This window comes from Furipterus horrens, unplaced genomic scaffold, assembly GCF_987537825.1.
Source record: "Furipterus horrens unplaced genomic scaffold, mFurHor1.1.pri manual_scaffold_2, whole genome shotgun sequence".
NCBI classification, from domain to species: domain Eukaryota; kingdom Metazoa; phylum Chordata; class Mammalia; order Chiroptera; family Furipteridae; genus Furipterus; species Furipterus horrens.
Genome location: NW_028327172.1, coordinates 98,464,548 through 98,487,582, shown reverse-complemented (window position 1 = coordinate 98,487,582; position 23,035 = coordinate 98,464,548). Strand labels below are relative to the sequence as shown.

The 23,035-nt window shown below is 38.1% G+C and overlaps 1 protein-coding gene across 3 annotated transcripts in view; it reads left to right on the top strand.

Moving 5' to 3' along the window:
* The window catches only part of CUL2 (cullin 2), a 134,387-nt gene extending 111,779 nt beyond the window's left edge, over positions 1-22,608 (top strand). For all 3 annotated transcript variants that reach the window (XM_090266194.1, XM_090266193.1, XM_090266195.1), the window contains exons 19-21: positions 889-990; positions 18,094-18,210; positions 19,229-22,608. In XM_090266194.1, the coding sequence (XP_090122320.1) occupies positions 889-990; positions 18,094-18,210; positions 19,229-19,360 (351 nt within the window). In that variant the 3' untranslated portion in view covers positions 19,361-22,608. The remainder of the gene's footprint in view (positions 1-888; positions 991-18,093; positions 18,211-19,228) is intronic.
* Positions 22,609-23,035: the final 427 nt, after the last annotated feature.

Here is a 23,035-nt window from a genome sequence, read left to right as displayed (position 1 = left end):
GCAGAAGCTTCCTTATCATGAACACTGTATAGAGTTTCGACGATTATTGCAAAGATAAATGAAATTAAAAGGACCGTTTAAAATGTAAAGCCCTGGCTGCTGTGGCTCAGTTGATTGAGCATCGGCCTGCAAGCCAAGTGTCGTTGGTTCGATTCCCAGTCAGGGCACATTACTAGGTTGCATGTCAGGTCCCCAGTTCGGAGTGCATGAGAGGCAACCACACAGTGATGTTTCTCTCCTTCTCTCTCTCCTTTCCCCTCTCTCTAATAAAATAAAATAAAGAAACAAACAAATAAATTATAACAAGAAAAGATAATTAAAAAATAAAATAAAATAAAATGTAAGTAACAATTATAACAGGATTAATATGTCAGTATTTGAACAAGCATAAAAATTCAAAATTTGTATTAACATGAGAAAAAGTTATATCAATATATAACCTGAGGTACAAAAAGGAGAACAAAACATAAAATATGAATTATTATATTTTCTTTACATTTTATAGCCATCGAGAAAAGAGTCGCTAGGAGCAATGCTGCCACTTTTGGGAAAATTTTGTCAGCGTCACTCACAGCGATGTTGGCACTCAAAGGGTTGAGCCAATAAGCTTGATTGACTCTTTTGTCTTATCCAAAAGTAAAATATGTAGTAGTTGGGCCAGGAAATTGCTTATTTATTTAAATTGATTAAAATTCTATCAAGTGTAAAGTTAGGAAAGAATTATTACTCCTTTGACAGAAGACATTTATTTTTCTCTTAAATAATTTTTATAATGTAAAAGATTATGAGAATTTAGGATTTTTTGCTTATTTCATAGCATACTATTTGTAGCAACTCATGTAATGATTTTATGTATTATACATATAAATGAATTATTTTTAATTATAGGAAGATATTGATGCAGAATCTTCATTTTCATTAAATATGAACTTCAGCAGTAAAAGAACAAAATTTAAAATTACTACATCAATGCAGAAAGACACACCACAGGTAATTGCTTTTCTATGTCATTTATTCAGGAAATATTTAAACATTGTACTTTGCAGGTAGTAACATTGAGATGATGCATCTTTCCTGGTTTATTCTTTGCATTTACTAACCTTACAAATAAAGTCTGCCAGTATTTTAGATTTAAAAAATAGTAGTATATAATGTATATCTAAGTAAAAGGTTTTGCATTGGTCTTAAACTAAATGTATTGCTCTACTTAGGATCTTTTCAAAAATTCCTACCTTGAATAGTAAGCTAATCTCTGATATTTTTCATTTGTAAAATAAGGTAAAGTTTTACAACATATTTCTTTCAAAAAAATTAAAAGTTGTAAAAATGCTTCTCAAACTTTCACGTGCAAGTGAACCACTAGGTGATCTTGTCAAAACTCAAATTGTGATCTGTGCGGTGTGGAGTGAGTTTCAGGCTACCAGAGGAGCCAGTTTACATGTGTGCTGTTGATTCTTTTAACTAAGCAGTGATTATTGCTTAGTTTTGTGATAACCTGTTCGTATCACTCATGTTTCCTCATTGTCATCTGTGTGCCATTCTGTTCTTGGGCTTGGGACAGGATGTGAAGGTATATAAGATGTCAGGCGGCCCTTTTCACGAACTTTCTCATTGGATACAAACATTGATGAACCCTTAAATGTTTGATATTCTATTTTGCTTTAGACTAATGAATAATAATTTGTAATATATGGGTTGTATTTTGTTTTTAATTAATCTCTATTGTATATTTTTCCATTGCCATTTAGTCTCCTTATATTCCCCTCCCCCCAGCAATCAACACTGTTGTCCATGTCCGAGTCCTTTCTCCTTTTCACTCAATCCCTCCACCCCCAAACCTCCCTCCCCCCTCTAGCTGTCACCTGTGTTTTGCTTATTAGTTCAGCTTGTTCATTAGATTCCACATATGAGTGAAATACATGCTATTTATCTTTCTCTGGCTTATTTCACTTAGCATAATGTTCTTCAGTCCGTCAATACTGTTGCAAAGGGTAAAATTTTACTTTTCACAACTGAATAGTATTCCATTGTGTAAATTACCCGTACTTGTTTTGTCCACTCATCTATTGATGGACACTTGGGCAGCTTCCATATCTTGGCAATTACAAATAATGCTGCAATGAAAATAAGGGTGCTTATGGTCTTTCCAATTAGCATTTTGGGTTCCTTTGGATATATTCCCAGAGTGGGATAGCTGGGTCAAAAAGCAGATTCATTTTTAATTTTTTGAGTATCTCCGTACTGCTTTCCACAAGTGAATGCACCAGTTTGCATTCCCACCAACAGTGCAAAAGGGTTCCCCTTTCTCCACATCCTCACCAGCACTTGTTATTTGTTGACTTATTGATGTTAGCCATTCTGACAGTTGTGAAATATATTATTGTGAATTTAGTTTGCATTTCTCTGATGATTAGTGACATTGAGCATCTCTATGTATGTCTATTGGCCATCTGTGTGTCTTCTTTGGAGAAGTGTTTATTCAGGTTCTTTGCCCTTATTTATTTATTTATTTATATTTTATTGGTTATATTGTTACAATAATTTCAATTTTTTCCCAATTGCTCCCCTCCACCCAGCACCCCACCTCCCCCAGCAATCCCCCACCAAATCCATGCCCATGGCTCGTACATACAAGCTCTCCCGCTTCACCCTTTCATATATTCTTCTTTTTTTAAATAAATAAATGATTAATTAATTATTTTAACAATAAAAAATAACAATCCCTCCCTCTCAGATTTTAAGACCCTTTATAATCTTATAGAGGACAATGGGCGAAGGTCTCAAGCTCCTCTAACTGCTTCAAGCTGGACATGGTCGTCATCCTACCTACCCTTGGGTCCGCAAATCCATAATAAGAGTGGGAGATGTGGAGGAGAGGGTGGCCTTCCCACATGGGGAAGGATCGTGCAGACTCCAGGTCACTTGGCTGTCCCCGGACAATGGCATGCTTGATTTAACAGGCTGGCATCCTTGTTGTATTCTGGAGGCAACAGATTTGTCTACAGGGTTAAAGGACATCATTCAGTCCATAACCACTAAATGACAAAAGGCAGGGATTAATTTTTCAATGTCCCACATTAGGGGGAAAAAAAAAAAGGGCTTCTTTGGAGGAAGGTGTGCCAGGTAAATCTCACCTGTCCAAAACCCTTTTGCCCATTATACTTAGTTTGGGCTCAAGGAAATATTTTAGGTTTCCCCCCTCTCAAGCTTCTGGGCCCTTCCAGTCCAAGTCATTAGGATAGGAAAGAAGAACCAGTTTTAAAATGAAGCCCACAGACCACCCCATTCTTCACCAACCCAGCCACTGAGTTCAGCCAACCGTTGAGTCTCAGGAGGCAGCGCTGCAGACAGGATTAAGTGAGGCCTATACATACAGACAATCACTCAGGTAATGAGATCATAGGCTTATGCCCTTTGAAAACAGAAAACACATGTTAATTTATGTAACATAACCCACAAACAAGTCTCTAAATCTGTAGGACTGTCTTATTGGAAAGACACCCAGTTGCAAGGCATTTGACATTCTTCTTGCCTGTAAATTAAATATCTTTGATGATACCACAGACATAGTTTAACTTTCAAGTGAAAACATATTTTAAATGAAAAGAAACTTTAAAGACGGTTAGCTGCACTACTTTATAGTCTACCACTGGGCATTGTGATCTTCCTTGAATCGTGATTTTTCTCCCTAAGATTACCCTCCTTGTCATTAAAGGGACTGCATTAAGTTCATTTTTAATTTATCCTGTTCATTTGCATAAACACAACAAGAGCAGCAAATGATCATTTATGATCTTTAGTTCTGCTTTGCTGGAACTTACCCAAGGAACATTTAGGGTGACCTTCAGTCTGCCCTTCAGGGCACAGAAGCTCAGCCCCATACCTGGCATTCAGCCTTGCCTGTACACACCTGTCTTTTCCAAATCCTTCTGGTTTTCCATTGTGCCTTAAGGTTCCTTCTAGCCATCTTTCAGGAAAACAACCTTCATTCCTTCCCTGGAAAGATTGCTGTGGACCGCACAACCAACCACGGTACCAGGCCTTTTATCTCGTGGGCTTTTATTACCTTCGAAAGTCATTCCTAGTTCCTCAGGGCTTTTTGGTAACAACCTGAGCCCAAGCATGTCTCCTTTAGGCATGACATTCCACTCAAAGTCTTGGTCAAAAAAAAAACAACCTCTATTAACAACTAGTCTTATTAGTTTTATGCAAAGAAATTTATGTCATAACTTGTTTAGAATGCCAAACTCTGGAGGGATCAAATAGGGAGAAAAATATACAGTGTGAAGGAAAATCCTTGTCCTTCTAACATTCACTGAACTGGCATTTCCATTCTTCATATTTTCATTTTTCCCCCACTAAAAATTTTTGTTTGTTTTTCCATTACAGTTGTCCCACTTTTTTCCCCCTCTTGCTTCCCTGCACCTTGTCCCTCCCTTCCCCCACATTCAGTCCCCACTCAGTTGTCCATGTCCATGGGTCATTTATACATACATGTTCTTTGACTAGACCCTTCCCGTTCTTACCCCCTTCTCTCCCTCCCCCCTCCCCCCTTGTCACTGTTAGTCTACTCCTTGTTTACATACCTCTGGTTCAATTTTGCTCATTTATTTGTGTTGTTCATTAGTTTCCTGTAATAGGTGACAGCATAAGGTATTTTTCCTTCTTTGCCTGGCTTATTTCGCTAAGCATAATTTTCTCTAGTTCCATCCATGTTGTTGCAAATGGTAGAAGTTCCTTCTTACTTTCTGCTACATAGTACTCTATTGTGTAAATGTACCACAGTTTTTTGATCCACTCATCTGCAGATGGGCACTTAGGTTGTTTCCAGCACTTAGCTATTGTAAATAGTGCTGCTATGACATTGGGGTGCATACGTTCTTTTGAATTTGTGTTTCAGGATTTTTTGGATATAATCCTAGCAATGGAATTGCTGGTTCAAAAGGTAGTTCCATTTTTAGTTTCTTGAGGAAATTCCAAACTGTTTTCCATAGTGGCTGCACCAGTCTGCCTTCCCACCAGCAGTGCACCAGGGTTCCCATTTCTCCACATCCTCTCCAGGACAAGTTGTTCGTTGATTTGTTGATGATGGCCATTCTGACTGGTGTGAGGAGGTATCTCATTGTGGTTTTTATTTGCATCTCTCTGATGGCTAGTGATGTTGAGCATTCTTTCATATGCCTATGGACCCTCTGTATGTCCTCTTTGGAGAAGTGTTTGTTCAGGTCCTTTGACCATTTTTTAATTGGGTTGTCTGTCTCTTAATGTTGAGTTGTATGAGTTTTTTATGTATTTTGGAGATCAATCCCTTGTCTGAAATGTCATTGGCGAATATATTTTCCCATGTGGTTGGTTTCCTTTTCATCTTGCTGATGTTTTCTTTAGCTGAGCAGAAACTTTTTAGTTTGATGTAGTCCCATTTGTTTATTCTTTCCTTTATTTCCCTTGCCTTAGGAGCTGTATCAGTGAAAATGTTGCTACATGGGATATCTGAAATTTTCCTTCCTATTTTTTCCTTTAGGACTTCTGTGGTGTCACGGCTTACATTTTAAGTCTTTGATCCATTTTGAGTTTATTCTGGTGTGTGGTATAAGTTGGTGGTCTAGTTTCATTTTTTTGCATGTTTCTGTCCAGTTCTCCCAACACCATTTGTTGAAAAGGCTCTTTTCATTCCATTTGATGTTCCTTCCCCCTTTGTCAAATATTAGTTGACCGTATAGACCTGGGTTTATTTCCGGGCTCTCTATTCTATTCCATTGATCTATATATCTATTCTTATGCTAGTACCAGACTGTTCTGATTACCGTGGCCTTGTAGTATAGTTTGATATCAGGTATTGTGATTCCTCCTACTGTGGTCTTCTTCCTCAAGATTGCTGTGGCTTTTCGGGCTCTTTTTTGGTTCCCTATAAGTTTTTGAAGTATTTGTTCTAGGTCTGTGAAAAATGTCATTGGTATTTTAATAAGGATTGCATTGAATCTATAAATTGCCTTGGGTAGTATGGACATTTTAATGATGTTGATTCTTCCCATCCATGAGCACGGTATATGCTTCCATTTATTTGTACCTGCCTTAATTTCTTTCTTCAGTGTTATGTAGTTTTCTGAGTACAGGTCTTTTACCTCCTTGGTTAAGTTTATTCCTAGGTACTTTATTTTTCTTGTTGCTATTGTAAATGGGATTTTTCTTTCAGTTTCTAGCTCTGATTTTTTATTGTTGGTGTACAGAAATGCCTTCGATTTCTTAATATTGACTTTGTACCCTGCTGTTTTGCCAAATTTACTTATTAGGTCGAGTAGTTTTTTTGTGGAGTCTATAGGGTTTTCTTTGTACACTATCATGTCATCTGCAAATAATGACAGTTTTACTTCCTCTTTTTCAATTTGGATGCCTTTTATTTCTCTTTCTTGTCTGATTGCTGTGGCCTGAACTTCCAAGACTATGTTAATAGGAGTGGAGAGAGTGGACATCCTTGTCTTGTTCCTTACCTCAGGGGGAATGCTCTCAGTTTTTGCCCATTGAGGATGATGTTGGCTTCAGGTTTCTCGTATATGGCCTTTATTATGTTGAGGTATGCTCCCTCTATTTGCATTTTGCTGAGAGTTTTCATCATAAATGGGTGTTGTACTTTATCAGATGCTTTTTCTGCATCTATTGATATGATCATGTGGTTTTTGTCTTTCATTTTGTTTATATGGTGTATTACGTTTATTGATTTGCCAATATGAAACCATCCTTACATCCCTGGGATGAATCCCACTTGATCGTGGTGTATGATCTTTCTAATGTGTTGCTGGATCCGGTTTGCCAATATTTTGTTGAGGATATTAGCATCTATGTTCATCAGCGATATTGGCCTGTAGTTTTCTTTCTTTGTTGTGTCTTGACCTGGTTTTGGAATTAGGGTAATACTGGCTTCGTAGAACGAGTTTGGGTGTCTTCCCTCTTCTTGGATCTTTTGGAATAGTCTCAGGAAGATAGGAGTTAGTTCTTTCCTAAATGTTTTGTAGAATTCACCTGTGAAGCCATCCAGTCCAGGGCTTTTGTGTGCCAGGAGTTTTTTGATTACTGCTTCAATTTCACTAGTTGTTATTGTTCTTTTCAGGCTTTCTGCTTCTTCTTGATTCAGTTTGGGAAGACTATATGTTTCCAGGAATTTGTCCATTTCCTCTAGGTTGTCAAATTTCTTGCCGTACAGTTGTTCGTAATAATTTCTTACAATTCTTTGTATTTCCGTGGTATTGGTTGTGATTTCTCCTCTTTCGTTTCTGATTTTATTTATTTGGATCCTCTTTTTTTCTTGATGCGCCTGGTTAAAGGCTTGTCAATTTTGTTTACCTTTTCAAAGAATCAGCTCCTACTTATGTTGATCTTTTGAATTGTTAGTTTAGTCTCTTATGTCATTTAATTGTGCTCTGATCTTGATGATTTCCTTCCTTCTACTGGATCTGGGCTTTGCTTGTTGTTGTTTCTCTCGTTCTTGTAGCTGTAGGGTTAAATTTTCTATTAGAGATTCTTCTAGCTTTTTTAGGTAGGCCTGTATTGCTATGAACTTTCCTCTCAGGACTGCTTTCGCTGTATCCCATAGGTTTGGGGTTGTTGTGTGCTCATTATCATTAGTTTCCAGAAACTTTTTGATTTCTTCCTTGATGTCATTGTTAACCCACTCATTATTTAATAGCATGTTATTCATTCTCCATGAGTTTGAGTGTTTTTGAGTTTTTTCCTTGAGGTTGATTTCCAATTTTAAGCCATTGTGATCTGAGAAGATGCTTGATATAATTTCAATTTTCTTGAATTTGTTGAGGCTTGTTTTGTGTCCTACCATGTGGTCTATCTTTGAAACTGTTCCATGTGCACTTGAGAAGAATGTATATTTTGCTTCTTTGGGGTGAAAAGTTCTATATATATCGACTAAGTCCATTTGATCTAGAGTGTTGTTCAGTGCCTCAATATCTTTTGTGTTTCTTTGCTTCGAAGATCTGTCCATTGTTGACAATGGGGTGTTAAAGTCCCCTACTATGAGTGTGTTGCTGTCTATATCTTTCTTGGAGTCTTTCAAAATGTTCCTTACATATTTGGGTGCTCCTAAGTTGGGTGCATATATATTTATAAGGGTTATATCTTCTTAATGGATTTTTCCCTTAAGTATTATGAAATGTCCTTCTTTGTCTCTTTTTGTGGCCTTTGCTGTGAAATCTGTTTTGTCTGTTATAAGTATTGCTACCCCAGCGTTTTTTTCATGTCCATTTGCTTGAAATACTTTTTTCCATCCCTTCACTTTCAATCTGTGTAGATCTTTTGTTCTAAGGTGGGTCTCTTGTAGACAGCATACATGTGGGTCATGCTTTCTAATCCATTCAGCTACCCTGTGTCTTTTGATTGGAGCATTTAATCCATTTACATTTAAGGTTATTACTGATAAGTACTTATTCATTGTCATTTTTCCCCTTTGTACTCGTGTTCCTCTCTGTCTCTCTCTGTTTCTTCATCTTCTTAAAGGAGACCCTTTAGCATCTCTTGCAATGCTGGTTTGGTGGAGATGTATTATTTTAGCCTTCTTTTGTCTTGGAAACTCCTTATTTTACCTTCCATTTTGAATGAGAGCCTTGCTGGGTAGAGTATTCTTGGTTATAGGCCTTTGTTTTTCATTGCTTGGAATATTCTTTGCCTTTCCCTTCTGGCTTGTAGTATTTCTGCTGAGAAATCTGATGATAGCCTTATTGGAGCTTCCTTGTTATTAGTTTTTTCTCTCTTGCTGCTTTTAGGATTCTCCCTTTGTCTTTGAATGTTGCCATTTTAATTATGATGTGTCTTGAAGTGGGCCTGTTGTGGTTCATCTTCATTGGGAATGTCTGTGCTTCCTGGACTTGTGTGACTCTTTCTCTCCTTATGTTAGGGAAGTTTTCTGTCATTAGTTTTTCAAAGAGGTTTTCTGTCCCTTGCTCTTCTGCTTCTGGAATTCCTATGATACGGATATTATTACGTTTCATGTTGTCCTGCAGCTGTCTTAGAACCTCTTCAGTCCTTTTCAGTCTTTTTTCATTTTGTTGCACTGTCTGGGAGTTTTTGTCTACATTGTCCTCCAGCTCGCTGATCTGATCTTCTGCTTCCTCTAGCCTGCTTTTAATTCCCTCTACTGTGTTCTTCAATTCAGAGATTGTATTCTTCATTTCCTCCTGGCTCTTATTGATAGCTTCTATGTCCCTTTTCATGCTGGTGTAATTCTCAGTAAGTTCCTTGTAGTTTTCCTGGAGTTCCTTGTAGTTTCCGCGGAGTTCTTTGTAGTTTCTGCTGAGCTCATTGAGCTTCTCCATAATCCATGTTTTGAATTCCATATCTGATTGTTTGCTCCCTTCTATTTCACTTAGCATTCTTTCTGGGGATTCTACCTTTCCTTTTGATGGGGAGTTGTTTCTCTTTCTCCCCATTTTTGTGACTCCTATTGTTTGTTCGTGCTTCTTAGAATGATCTGCACTTCCTGGACCTGCCTCTGGTGGCTTCAGATCCTGTACCAGTCTGGGCCTAGGCACCCTGTTGGAGACTTCCAGGGATCTACTGCCTTTGTCTGTCTTCTGTAGTTGTTAACCTGTTCAATCTGTGATTAGCAGTCAGGCTTAAGGACCGAGGGTGTGGCAGCTTAATTCCTGTAGCACGGCTTTTGCTTCTCCTCGGGCTGACGCCACTTGGAGGGGAATGGTCTGCCTGCAGTACTGGGGATGAGTCAGCACTGGGACCGGTTTGGCTGCTCCCCCAGTTCTCCCCTCAAAGCCACCGCGCCAAACTCTCCCCAAGTGTCTCTAGTCCTCTCTGCCTTCCCTCTGCTTGAGCTCAGGGTAAGTGGGGGCCAAAATAGTTTCATATGTGATCCACTTAAGAGCTCTTTTTCTCCCGCTGTTTCTCTCCGGCTAGCAAGAAACCCTGTGGCTTTTCGCTTTTCACAGCTGATACTATTTTACTTTCTACTCTGTTTCTGTAGGCTGGGAAGCCCAGCTGAGGGTTTAGACCCTGTCCTTCTCTGGGGGAACCCCTGGTTGCTGAGCTGTTTCTCAGTCCCTTCTGCTGCCACCCGTGCGAGCCCAGCCAGCTCTTCCGCGTCTCCACACTCCCTACCGGTCAAGTTGTGATGTAGCGGCCTTTTCTGTCTCTCCATGGTTATAAGACTTCTTTCCAGCTAGTGTTCGGTTGGTTATTCCAGATGATTTCTCCAAAATTAAGTTATAAATCCAGGAAGGAGGTTAGTGTAGCTTCCACTTACTCCTCTGCCATCTTGGATCTTCTGCCCATTTTTTAATTGGACTCTGTGTTTTTTTGGTGTTGAGTTTTTTAAGTTCTTCATAAAGTTTGGATATTAACCCCTCATCACATGTATCAGTGAGTATGTTCTCCCATTCTGTGGGTTGTCTTTTTATTTTGTTCATGTTTTCCTTTGCTTTGCAAAAACTTCTTATAGTCCCTTTTGTTTGTTTTTCCTTTATTTCCCTTCCTGGGAGGATGTATTCAATGAAATATTGCTACTAGCAATGTCCGAGATTTTGCTGCCTATATTTTCTTCTTTGATTTTTATGGTTTGTGGTCTAACATTTAATTCTTTGATCCATTTTGGATTCATTCTTGTGTGTGGTATAACAAGGTGGTCTAGTTTCATTTTTCTGCATGTATCCATCCAATTTCTCCAATACCATTCATCATATTAACTAGTCCATTATATGTGCTTCCTTCCTCTGTCAAATATTGACTGTAAAGATGTGGATTTATTTCTGGTTCTCTGCTCCATTTATTTATGTGTCTGTTTTTATGCTAGTACCATGCTCTTTTGATTATTATAGCATTATAGTATAGTTTGATATTAGGTAGTATTATTTCTCCAACTTGGTTCTTCTTTCTCAGGATCACTGTTGCTATGCCAGGCCTTTAGTGGTTCCATATAAATTTGTGAAATATTTGTTCTAGTTCTGTGAAATATGTCATTGGACTCTGGATATAAATTGCATTGAATCTATAGTTGCTTTGGGTAGTGTAGACATTATAATGAGGTTAATTCTTTCCATCCATGAACACAGTATGTTCTTCCACTTATTTGCATGTTCTTCAGTTTCTTTCTTCAGTGTCTTATAATTTTCTGATTATGGGTCTTTTACATCCTTGGTTATGTTTATTCCTAGGTATTTTATTATTTTTGTAGCAATTGTGAATAGGATAGTTTTTTAAAATTCCCTTTCTGTTAGTTCATTATTGGCATATAAAGATGCAATTGATTTCTGGCTATTATCCTGGTACTTTGCTGAATTCATTTATCAGTTCTAGTGGTGGAATCTTTGGGGTTCTCTATGTACAGTATCATGTCATCTGCAAATAATGACTTTTTACTTCTTCCTTTCCAATTTGGATGCCTCTTATTTCTTCTTGTCCGATTGCTGTGACTAGGACTTCCAGTAAGATGTTGAATAAGAGGGGTGAAAGTGGACATCCCTGTCTTCTTCCCAGTCTTAAGCAGAACACTTGTAGTTTTTGTCCGTTGAGTATGATTCAGGCAGTGGGTTTGTCGCCTTTATTATGTTTAGGTATGTTCCTTCTAATCCCGCTCTGCTGAGAGTTTTTATCCTAAATGGGTGCTGGATTTTATCAAATGCTTTTTCTGCATCTATTGATAGGATCATGTGGTATTTATCCTTTATTTTGTTTATGTGGTGTATGACATTTATTGATTTGCCAATGTTGTACAGCCTTGCATTGAGATCCCCAAATCCTGAGACCCTGTGGCTCCTTACCCCACCTGAAGCTGTCTGTGAGATGACAGGATGTATCAAGCTGAAACCACATCCTGTTTTGATTAGCCTGTTGCACCCGCAGCTGCCAGAAGGCCAAATGGTTGACAAGGCTCACAAAAAATCCCCCTCTTCACTCTCCCCCTATAAAAGCAACCCCCTTCTCGCCTAGAAAAGCGGGGTCCTGATCACCTGTGGCAGGTCTCCCCGCTTGCTGATTTCCCCAAAAACCTCTGCTTCTCAGCTCACTGCGTCTTAGTAATTACCTGAGTGACTCTGTTCTTACAACCATCCCAAGAATAAATCCCACTTGATCATGGTGTATGATCTTTTTGATGCATTGCTGTATTTGGTTTTCTAATATTTTGTTGAGGATTTAGCGACTATGTTCATCAAGGATATTTGCCCATAATTTTCTTTTTTTCTAGTGCCGTTACCTGGTTTTGGAATTAGAATAATGCTGGCCTCATATAATGAGCTTGGAAGGCTCCCCTCCTCATGAATTTTTTTAAAGAATTTGGGAGGAGAGGTGTTAGTTAGGTCTTCTCAGAATATTTGGTAAAATTCACTTGTGAAGCCATCCGCCCAGGCCTTTTCTTTGTTGGGAGTTTTTTGATTACTGCTTCAATTTCACTGGTCTATTCTATTAAGATTTTCTGATTCTTCCTGTTTTAGTTTTGGAAGATTGTGTGTTTTTATAAACTTGTCCATTTTGTGCAGGTTTTCCAGTTTGTTTGCATATAGTTCATAATATTTTTTAATAATCATTTCTATTTCTTTGGTGTCACTTTTTCTTCATTTTTCTCCTCTTTTGTTTCTGATTTTATTTATTTGGGTCCTCTTTTTTTTTTCCTTGGTAAGTCTGGTAAAGGTTTATCAGTCTTGTTTATCTTTTCAAAGAACCAGCTCTTAAATTCATTAATCTTTTGTATTGTTTTTTCAGACTCTGTTTCATTTAGTTATGCTCTGATTTTTTATTATTTCCTTCCTCCTACCCACTTTGGGCTTTGTTTGTTGTTCTTTTTCAGGTTACTTTAAGTGTAAAGTTAGATTGTGTATTTGAGCTTTTTCTTGTTTTTCTGAGAAAGGCCTGTAATGCTATGAATTTCCCTTTTAGGTTTCCTTTCTCAGCGTTTCATAGATTTTGAATTGTTGTGTCCTCATTTTCATTTGTTCAAGGTATCTTGATTTCTTCCTTGATCTCATTGTTGGCACCTTCATTGTTTAATATGTTATCTAGCTTCGATGTCTTTGTGTGTTTTTCAGTTTTCTTGTGGTTGATTTCAAGTTTCACAGCATTGTGGTCAGAGAAGATGCTTGATACAATTTCAATCTTCTTAAATTTATTGAGACTTGTGTCCTAAATGCGGTTGATCATAGAAAAGGTTCCATGTGCACTTGAAAAGTATGTATATTCTGCTGTTCTGGGGTGAAATGCTCTGGAGATATCAATTAAATCCATTTGATCTAGTGTATCATTTTAGGCCACTGTCTCCTTGTTGATTTTCTGCCTGGAAGATGTATTCATTGAAGTCAATGGGGTGTTAAAATCCCTGACTGTGAATGTTTCTGTTGATATCTCCCTTTATGTCCATCAAGATTTGCTTCACATATTCAGGTGCTCCTGTGTTGGGTGTGTAAATGTTTACTAGGGTTATATCTTCTTGTTGGATTATTCCCTTTGTCATTATGTAGTACACTTCTTTGTCTCTTACTATAGCCTCTTTTTTTTGTTTTTGTTTGTTTTTAATATGCTTTATTGCTGTTACAGTTGTCCCAATATCTTTTCCCTTTGTTCCCCTCCACCCAGTGACACCCCCCTTCCTCCAGTTGTCTCTCCCCTTAGTCCATGCCCATTGGTTGTGCTATAGTTCTTCTCAACATCTTCCTGTTTACTCCACTCCCTCCTACTATGCTTCTTAATTCCTGTACAATCGCCCTCCCTTTCCCCCCTTCCACCTCCCTGCTGACCTCCCCCCAGTATGTTCCCCATACCTATAATTCTTTTCCCACTCTCGTTGCCTACTTAGTCTGCCTTTGTTTCGATTCCCTAGCTTCTGTTGTTGGTTGTTGTGATACACTTTTCATTTTAATGTTCATAGTTTTGATCCTCTTTCTCCTAAACAAGTCCCTTTAACATTTCATATAACAGTGGTTTGGATCTGATGAACTCCTTCAGTTTTACTTTGTCCTAGAAGCACTTTCTCTGCCCTTTTATTCTGAAAGACAGCTTCGCTGGATAGAGTAATCATGGTTGTAGGTTTTTGCTTTTCATTACTTTGAATATTCCTTGCCATTCCCTTCTTGCCTGCAGAGTTTCTTTTGAGAAATCAGTTGATAGTCTAATTGGGACACCTTTATACATAATTCTTGTCTTCTGTCTTGCTGCTTTTAAGATTCTCTCTTTATCCTTAATTTTGACATTTTGATTATAATGTGTCTTGTGGTTCCCCCTGGGTCCAGTTTATTTGTAACTCTCTGTGCTTCCTGGACCTGTAAGTCTTATTTCCTTCCTCAAGTTAGGGAAGTTCTGCTTCATTATTTTTTCACATAGTTTTTCAATTTCTAGTTCTTCTTCACTCTCTGGCAACCCTATGATTCTGATGTTGGTCCACTTATAGTTGTCCCATAGGTTTCTGAGCTTCTCCTCATTTTCCTCACTTTTGGTTTCCTCTTTCTGCACTGGTTGACTATTTGTTCCTTCCCTATATTCCGATTTGTTGATTTGATCCCTGGTTTTCCTTCCCTCACCACTTATTTCGTATGTGTTTTCATTCATTTCAGCAGGACTAGCCTTCATTCCTTCCTAGCCCTGTTTAAGATCTGCTGTCAGGTCTGTAAGCATTCTTATAACCAAATCTTTGCCTCAGAAAGATTTCCTACCTGCTGATCTGTTAGATCAGATATTTGCTGTCTGGTCAGCTGCGTGACTGGGATCTCTTATCATGATCCCTGCCATCCTGACAGTTTTGTGTTTACCTTTGCTTCCTGGGCGTGGCTGTCACACCTCCTATGCTATAGGGGGCGGAGCCCCATGCATTCCTCACTACCGGGCAACCCTTCTCACCACGCTGTGGCATTTTGTGTGGGGGTGGGGGTCCAGATGGATTCTTGCCATTTACTCTGTGCTGAGAGACCAGGAGCTTCTTCCTCTGTCCCCACATCCTCCAGCCTTCACAGTCTGAGGCAGTTGGGGACTGCCTTCCCCGGTGTTGGAATTGCAAGCTGACGGGTCTGATCTGCAGCCAGGCGTGCTCCCCAGGCATTTCTCGCCTCTTTTAAAATACGGGTGTCTGTGCTACCGCCGCCGCAGCCGCAGCTGCCGCTGCCTGCATAGCTTGACCTCTCCACCCCGGCTTCACTCCTCCTACCCGTCCGGGCGAACACCACTTCTTTATAACTTCATACGTTGGACTTTCATGTAGCTTTATTTTCTGGAACTTGCGGTTATTTCTGGTTTTGCAGTAGATGTGTTCCTTCTTAGTTGTGGAGGGAGACAGAGCTTGTCAATCTAGGCCTCCATTTTGGCTGGAAGCCCTAGCCTTGTTTTTAAAGTCTATTTTGTTGTATATAAGTACTGCTACCCCAGCTTTTTAAAATTTTCCATTTGCATGAAGTATCTTTTTCATCTCTTTACTTTTAGTCTATGTGTATCTTTCAATCTGAGATTGGTCTCTTGGAGGCACCATATATATGGGTCTTGTTTTCTTATCCATTCAGCTACCCTATGTCTTCTGGTTGGAGCATTTAAGCCATTTACATTGAAGGTGATGACTGATAGATACGTATTTAGTGCCATTTTATTGTTACACTCTTTTCCTCTGTTTTTCTTTGTTCTCTCTTCATTTTCTTCTCCACTTTCCTCTTCCTCTCCCCCTCACCTTCCTCCTCCTCCTTCTCCTCCTCCTTCCTTCTTTTTTGCCCTTTAACATTCGTGACAGTACTGCTTTGGTCTTAACAAACTACTTTAGCTTCTCTTGTCTGGGAAGCTCCTTATTTCTCCTTTGATTTTAAATCATTGCCTTTCTGGGTAAAGTAGCCTGGTTGTAGGTGTTTGCTTTCATCACCTTGAATAATTCATGCCACTACCTTCTGGTCTGAAATGTTTGTGTTTAGTAATCATATGACAGTGTAATTTGTTCTCCTTTGTAGAAAACTACTTGCTTTTCTCTTGGAGCTTTTAGGGTTCTCTTATTGTCTTTAAGCCTTGTCATTTTAATTATGATGTGTCTTGATGTAGGACTCTTTGGGTCCAACTTGTTTGGGACACTGAGCTTCCTAGGCCTGTGTGTTTTTTTCCTTCACCAGATTAGGAAAGTTTTCAATCATTATTTTTTCAAATAGGATCTTGGATTCCTTGCTCGCTCTCTTCTCCTTCTGGTATCCCAATGATGAGGTTGTTGTTACACTTCATGTTGTCCTAAAGATTTCTTAAGCTCTCCTAATTTTTAAAAAATTCTCTTTCCTTTTTGCTCTCTGCCTGGATGTTTTTTTCTACCTTGTTTCCCAAATCACTGATTTGATCCTCTTCTTCATCTAACCTACTGTTTTTTCCTTCCAGTGTATTATTTATTTCAGATATTCCATTGTATTCTTTATTTCTGACTGGTTCTTTTTTTTATGGTTTCTGTCTTTTCATGTTGTTGGGTATTCTTACAAACATTACTCTAAATTCTCTCTTTGTTAAATTGCTTACCTCTGTTTCATCAAGCTTTTCTGAAAAATTCTCTTGTTCCTTCATTTGGGGTCTGTTTCTTTGTCTTTCCATTTTGGCTGCTGCTTTGTATTTGATTCTATGTATTAGGTAGATCTGCAAAGACTCTTTGTATGCCCTTGTCAGATGCTACTTATGACTGGCCCTGGTCAACCAGTTTGAAGCTATCTGCAACCCACAGTATGTGCCTTCCTCTGTGGGGCCTGGGTGTGTGTAGAAAGAACCAGGCTGCACACCATGGCGGGCTGTTATCAGCAGAGGTCCCTGGTGAGTCTCAGTTAAAGTCTCATAGAGCTCCCAGAGATATGTCTTAGTTGTTAAAGTAGTCCGTGATATAGCCTGAAGCTGTAATCAGCAGCCCAGCTTAAGCTCCACAGGTGGGGCAGAGTGATTCCTGTGGGAGGGGCTGTTGCTTCCCCTCAGGCTGATGCCATTTAGAGAGGAGTGCTCTGCCTCAGAAAGATGGTTTCTGCAGTGCAGGAAATGACTCGGCATGGGGATCCTGGTGGCTGTTCCTTCAGTTCCCTCCCCAGAGCCACCAACCCCAGATTATCCTCAAGCGCCTCTGGTCTACTCTTCCCTTCCTCTGCTGGAGCCCCTGGGTAAGTGGCTGCAAATGAAATGTTGTGCATTGGCCCTTTATGAGGCTCTCTGAGTCCCCAGCTGTCTCTCCAGGGCAGACAGAAACCCTGCTGCTTTTCACACCTGGATGTTCTTGGGTTCTTTTTTGGCTCTGGTGCTGTAGGCTGTGTAGCCCAGCTTGGGGTTTAGACCCCATACTTCTCAGGTGGGACCCCCTAGCCACTGAAATATCCCTCTGGGTCTTCAACTGCTACCCATGGGAGCCCAGCCAGCCCTCTTGCACCTCCTTTGCAAGTCCCTACCAGCCTTGTTGTGGCAAAGTGGTTTCTTCTGTCTGTCCCTGGTTATAAGGCTTCTCTTCAGCTGGTGTTCAGTTGGTTATTCAGGTTGATTTCTGTACAATTTAGTTGTAATTCCAGATTGGTCCTGGGAGGAGGTTAGTGTAGTTTTCACTTTACTCCTCTGCCATCTTGTATCTCTCATGTATTTTATCTTCTAAAAGCTGTCATGAGATCCTATTAATGTGGCATTGCTGCTTCTCTGCCTTGCTTCTACTGTTACCTTGTGCTGTGTGGGGATATGTTCTTTCTGACCCATCCTTTTTGGCTTTTCTTCTTGAGCCAAATAGAACGCTGCATGTTCTTCATCTTGAGGCCTGATACAGTATGCACTTGGAACCAATTACTAAAGCATCTAAAAAGCATTGTGGTGTAGTGTCTGCTCTTGTTGATAGGACAGCAATCTTGAAAATTGTTGCTCTGTGCCACTTAAGTTCTACTTTATTGCCTGTTTACCTCGAATATAGTCTACAATAGTGTTAATTTTTAAAAATAACCTTCCAACTTTAACCCAACAAATTATGTATAACTCATTGTAAATATTTTGGTAAAGATTATATAATTGTGGGCATATAATAACTCATTTGGTGCTCAGTATTGATTGGAAGTTTATAAACTCACTGATAGAATTAATTAAGAGCAGTTTTTATGATTTAATGTCTCATTTTCTTTTTACGTCCCTATAAAACAGGAAATGGAACAGACAAGAAGTGCTGTGGATGAGGACCGGAAAATGTATCTCCAAGCTGCTATAGTTCGTATCATGAAAGCACGAAAAGTACTTCGGCATAATGCCCTTATTCAAGAGGTAAAAGGGAGAAAAGTCCTCAGTAGTTCTTGGGGTACAGGGTATTATCAATATAGAGATTAGGAATGTTTCTTTGTAAAGATGATACAGAAACAATATGATTCACAAATACCATAAAGAAATGCTTCTTAATGGGAACAGTACTCACTTATAATTTTAGTATTAAACTCAGATTTACTTCGGCTTGAGTTTAAGAGGTATAAATATCACCGATTTATTGAATCTTTTCTCCAATTATTGAAGAAAGTTAACCACATCAAATATTCATTCCATAAATATATTAATGTCTTTGATGTAATAATATTGTGCTTGTCATTGAGGATTTAATGCAGAGCAAAAGCAAGATGTGGTTCCTGCTCTTTCGGAGTTCACATTCTAATAGGGAAGAAATACATTATTGAAATAATATGCAAGTAAATATAAAATTAGAGTAGCATGCACTATAAAAATGTATACAGTACGGTGAGAATGTACATAAAAGTCTTGACTTAGGGGATATTAGGGAAAGCTTTCTTGAGAAATGGTTATTTAAACTAAGAACTGAAAGTTGAGTAGCAGTTCAGTAGAAACTTGAGAATGTGGGTATTTAGGAAGATTAATTAGTTTATCATTTAATTTAGTTATCTGTGAACATTAGATCTTGCTATTTATGTGTTCTGCATTTTAATTCCTTCACAACATAAACATTAGGCTTTTTCCTGATTTTTCCTAAAAAATTATTTTTTGTTGTTATATCAAAATTGATCTAATTCTCCCTTTCTCCTTATGCACTGTTCTCTGGGTTTAAAATTTTTAATATTGTTATGGCACTCACTCACTTGATATATCGTGTGTATTTATTTAGGATGATTTTATTCAGCTTACTATAATTTTATAATTCTAAATGTATTTTCCTATGTGGCTTAGATATGCTTGATGAAACCTCAATAAATATGAAACACTTATATCTGATTGGTTAAAAGTAATTATTTATAACTGATAAATTGGCAGTAGTTTGACACCCATGTCTCTCTTACAGGTGATTAGCCAGTCAAGAGCTAGGTTTAACCCTAGTATCAGCATGATTAAGAAGTGTATTGAAGTGCTGATAGACAAACAGTACATTGAACGCAGCCAGGCTTCAGCAGATGAATACAGTTATGTAGCGTGATGTTGCTCTCCTCCTGTGCGGGTGTGAGAAGATCGTTGCCATCACCATTCGGTGTGTTCCTGTGGGGAAAAAAGTAGGCCCCTGCCTGCATAATTTGGTCATTCGGCAGCCCCTGTTTTTCTGCTGTTTACAACATCACCAGTGCCACGTCATGAGCATCAGAGAAAATGCCTAGAGATATTTCAAGCTCATGTCATTATGACATTTCTTAAAACTTTATTAAAGAATGAGTGAAGTATTGCTGAAATGTGGAAATTTGGTTGGGTACCATGCTTTTTCTCCCCTTCACATTTGCAGTTGATGTGTGTTTTTTTTAATGTATCTTAAAGGACATAAAATTTAAAAACTTAAATATTGTAATATGACAGATAACCTAATAATTGTATCTACATAAAATGACAAACATGATATTGCTGCTTGTCAAATAAAAAAATAAAGAAATAGAATGCCTTTTTTATGTGGATGGAGTAGCACACTAAATAATATATATAAATGTTCATGAGTCATTGAGGCAGTGAATGCTGCTTTAGTTGCATTTTTATCTGAATGGTTTAATTCACTTATACTCCTACTTAAATCCTACTGAAAAATGTCAGTTATTGTTCTTGAGTGCATAAAAATGCATTCAGCATAAAGAATTTTTTTTTTTTAAGAGTTGGGGCTACATTGATTATATATAAGCATTTTGAATTTTGAGGATTTAATTCCTTCAAGAGTTTCTGGTGATATACTTACTACACCACAGAAACGGAGTGTAAGGAACTAGGTGGTGACTTCAGTCTGGCATAGAAAGAGTCTTTCATCTAAAAGCCGTTCTCTGTTTTCATAATGAATTAATTCTAACATAGACTAATGCCTCAGCTCTATTGCCTTCAACTTTACCTTTCTCTGAGTTGTAGGAGATTCTGTGATACCAATCTGTTCCTTCCATACTCCTACCTCCTGAAAACCCTTACATCTTTCTGACTTTTCCATGCTAGATTCACTCATAAGTCAGAGCTTTGCCTAGCAGTGTATAACCTAAACAACTTTAGAAAAATCTATATATTGCATTACACCAGGTGTCACTTAAATAGACATTAAATTCCATTATTTTGTTTATTATATGTATATCAACAGCCAGTATTAGAATACTCTGGTCTGTTACCATATTTATTATCTATCCTCTCTCCCCAACACCACAACACATACACACACAATTTTTTAAGCTAGAATCTTTTAAAGCATATTCCACCCAAATCACTTCACTTATAATACTTTGGCATATATCTCTTAACAGATAAGGCTTTAAAAAAATAAAAAAACAAATCTCTTTTATAGCTGGTTTGTTTGATTGCACTTTTTCTAACTCATGTCTCTTAAATGTGTAAAAATCTCTTGAGCATATAATGACATATACTGTATATTTCATTGTACCTTTCTTCCTAGAGAAGAAATAACGGCAAACCATGTAATAATTGTACATTTCACTGTCAAAAAGCAAACCTTTGTTTAAATAACTTATTGATAAAGTTTTCCAAATTGGTTCCTTTTTTCTTAAATATTTATAAGTGTTAAATCAGGTCTCCTCTTGGTATCTGTCAAGAAAATACAGTGTGGGCCAAAGTAAGTTTACAGTTGTTTATGTGGAAAAGAATATAATAATTAATAAATGATAATACAAGAATAAATTGTTTCATGGACTCACAACTGTAAATATACTTTTGCCCCACCCTGTATATTATATTGGGCAAAATACTTGTGCTGAAGTCTACAGATATGACTGACAAAGAGTTTTGCTCACATCTTTTTCCCATTTTATCTGAAAGGAAATCTATTAAAGATATACTTGTGCATGAGTAAAGAAGAGGCTAGATCCATTTAACCAAGCCACCAGCCTAAAAGGGGGCAGTGATTAGAATGAATTGTAGACTGTGCCTTCCCCTGAAGAGGGTAAGGGAAGGGTTCCAGTCTTCTGAAATCCTTATTGCAGGAGATCTGAGGACACAGCCCAAAGTAGGTTGTATGCCTTGTGCTTTCGTGCAGAAAGGGTCAGAGCTTAAAAGAGGAAGGAATAAGAAGGAGAGGAGAGGGTTCTCTATAGTTTATCTCAGAAAACAAAAATAATGTGAATAAAACTTTCAGAGGTGTTAACAAATACATTAACACTGAGGTAGTTAACATGTGTAAGTCTGTGATGCATTTTGATTGCCAGTCAGCAACCCATCCTTCCCCTTTGAAACCAGGAATTTTAACTGCTACCATAGGTACAGATTCATTCTATGGTTTAGTCCAGTAGTTTATGACAATTTGCTTTAATACAAACAAAGGAATAGACAGTTGAGGATTAGTATCTTACTTTATGTATATCTACAGGATTTTGTAATCTGTGTATTCTGCAGTGCCATAAAATTCCTGTTAATTTGTTTAACCTTTATTAAGTACAGACTGTGACAGGTGCGTCCACACATGTTATTTTATTTTATCTTTAGATAATCTTGTTCACTAGGCAGTGTTCCTCATGTTACTTACCTGAAACAGGTCTGGCCACTTGATAGGTGTCGGCCAAAAGAACACTCCAAGTTGATCGTGTTAGTAGGAGCTTGATTGCAGGCCAGCTAAGCCCGTGCCCTGGGGACCATTCCCTGAACTGTGCCTTCCCCAGAACAACAAGCTACATGGTATCACTGGACTCCTTGCTACCTGTAGAAAATGGCATGCACTCCACCTTGGGTGGAGATTTTGGTATTATTATAATGAGGGTATAATTATAAAAGTTAATGTAATTCAGTGATCCTCTGGTCTGGGGTGGTTTTCTTATGTTTACCTTCTGGCCCTGAAGGAAAATATCTTTGGCAGACTTCGTTAGGAATCAGTCAGTAACCAAGCTGAGCAAATGTTTAGGTCATTACATACGTTTTCTCCTAGTTCTTAACCCTTCTGCATCAGGTAGTTCAGCTACACTGTCTTTCACAGATGAAGAAAGAAGAGGATTTTCTAGGAGTCATTGCCAGAAACTGCAGAACCTGAATTTAATCCCAGTCAAAGATGTGCTAATCAACAGTCTCTCTCTGTATAGTGTAGCTTATAAAATAGATAGAAATAACTTCATTTTAATATGTTAAGAATAGTTTTTGCTGACTTTTAAGGAAAAAATTTATTTCTATTTAAATAATTTGTGATAATAAACTCTTCATTCTGTGTTCCTTAAGATACCTATTTAAGATATAAATAAACATGGTTAAGTGACTTGGCTCACAGCAGATTAATGGCAAAGGCTACTTGTGAATATAATAGTTTACATTCACGTGTACAACTGTAGAACAGTTATTTCAAGTATATATACTTAATGCAAACCTGTTTTCAGTTATAATTTTTTGAGCTATATAGAAGCAATAGATAATTTATTGAGCTCTTCTTAATTTTTGGTTCCCAGGATAAATTCTTGATTCAGCAAGGTCAAAGTAAACATCTGAACTTCTGAAATAACTAGTCTTGCCCTGGCAGGGTGGCTCAGTTGGTTAGAGCGTGATCCCGTACACCAAAAAAGTTGTGGGTTCAATTCCCAGTCAAGTCACATACCTAGGATGTGAGTTCAATTTCTTTCCCCACTACCTCTCTCTCTAAAATCAATAAGCATATATAATTACATAAGGGCAGTTATACATGGGCCTTAGCTAAGTGAGTGGGAATTAA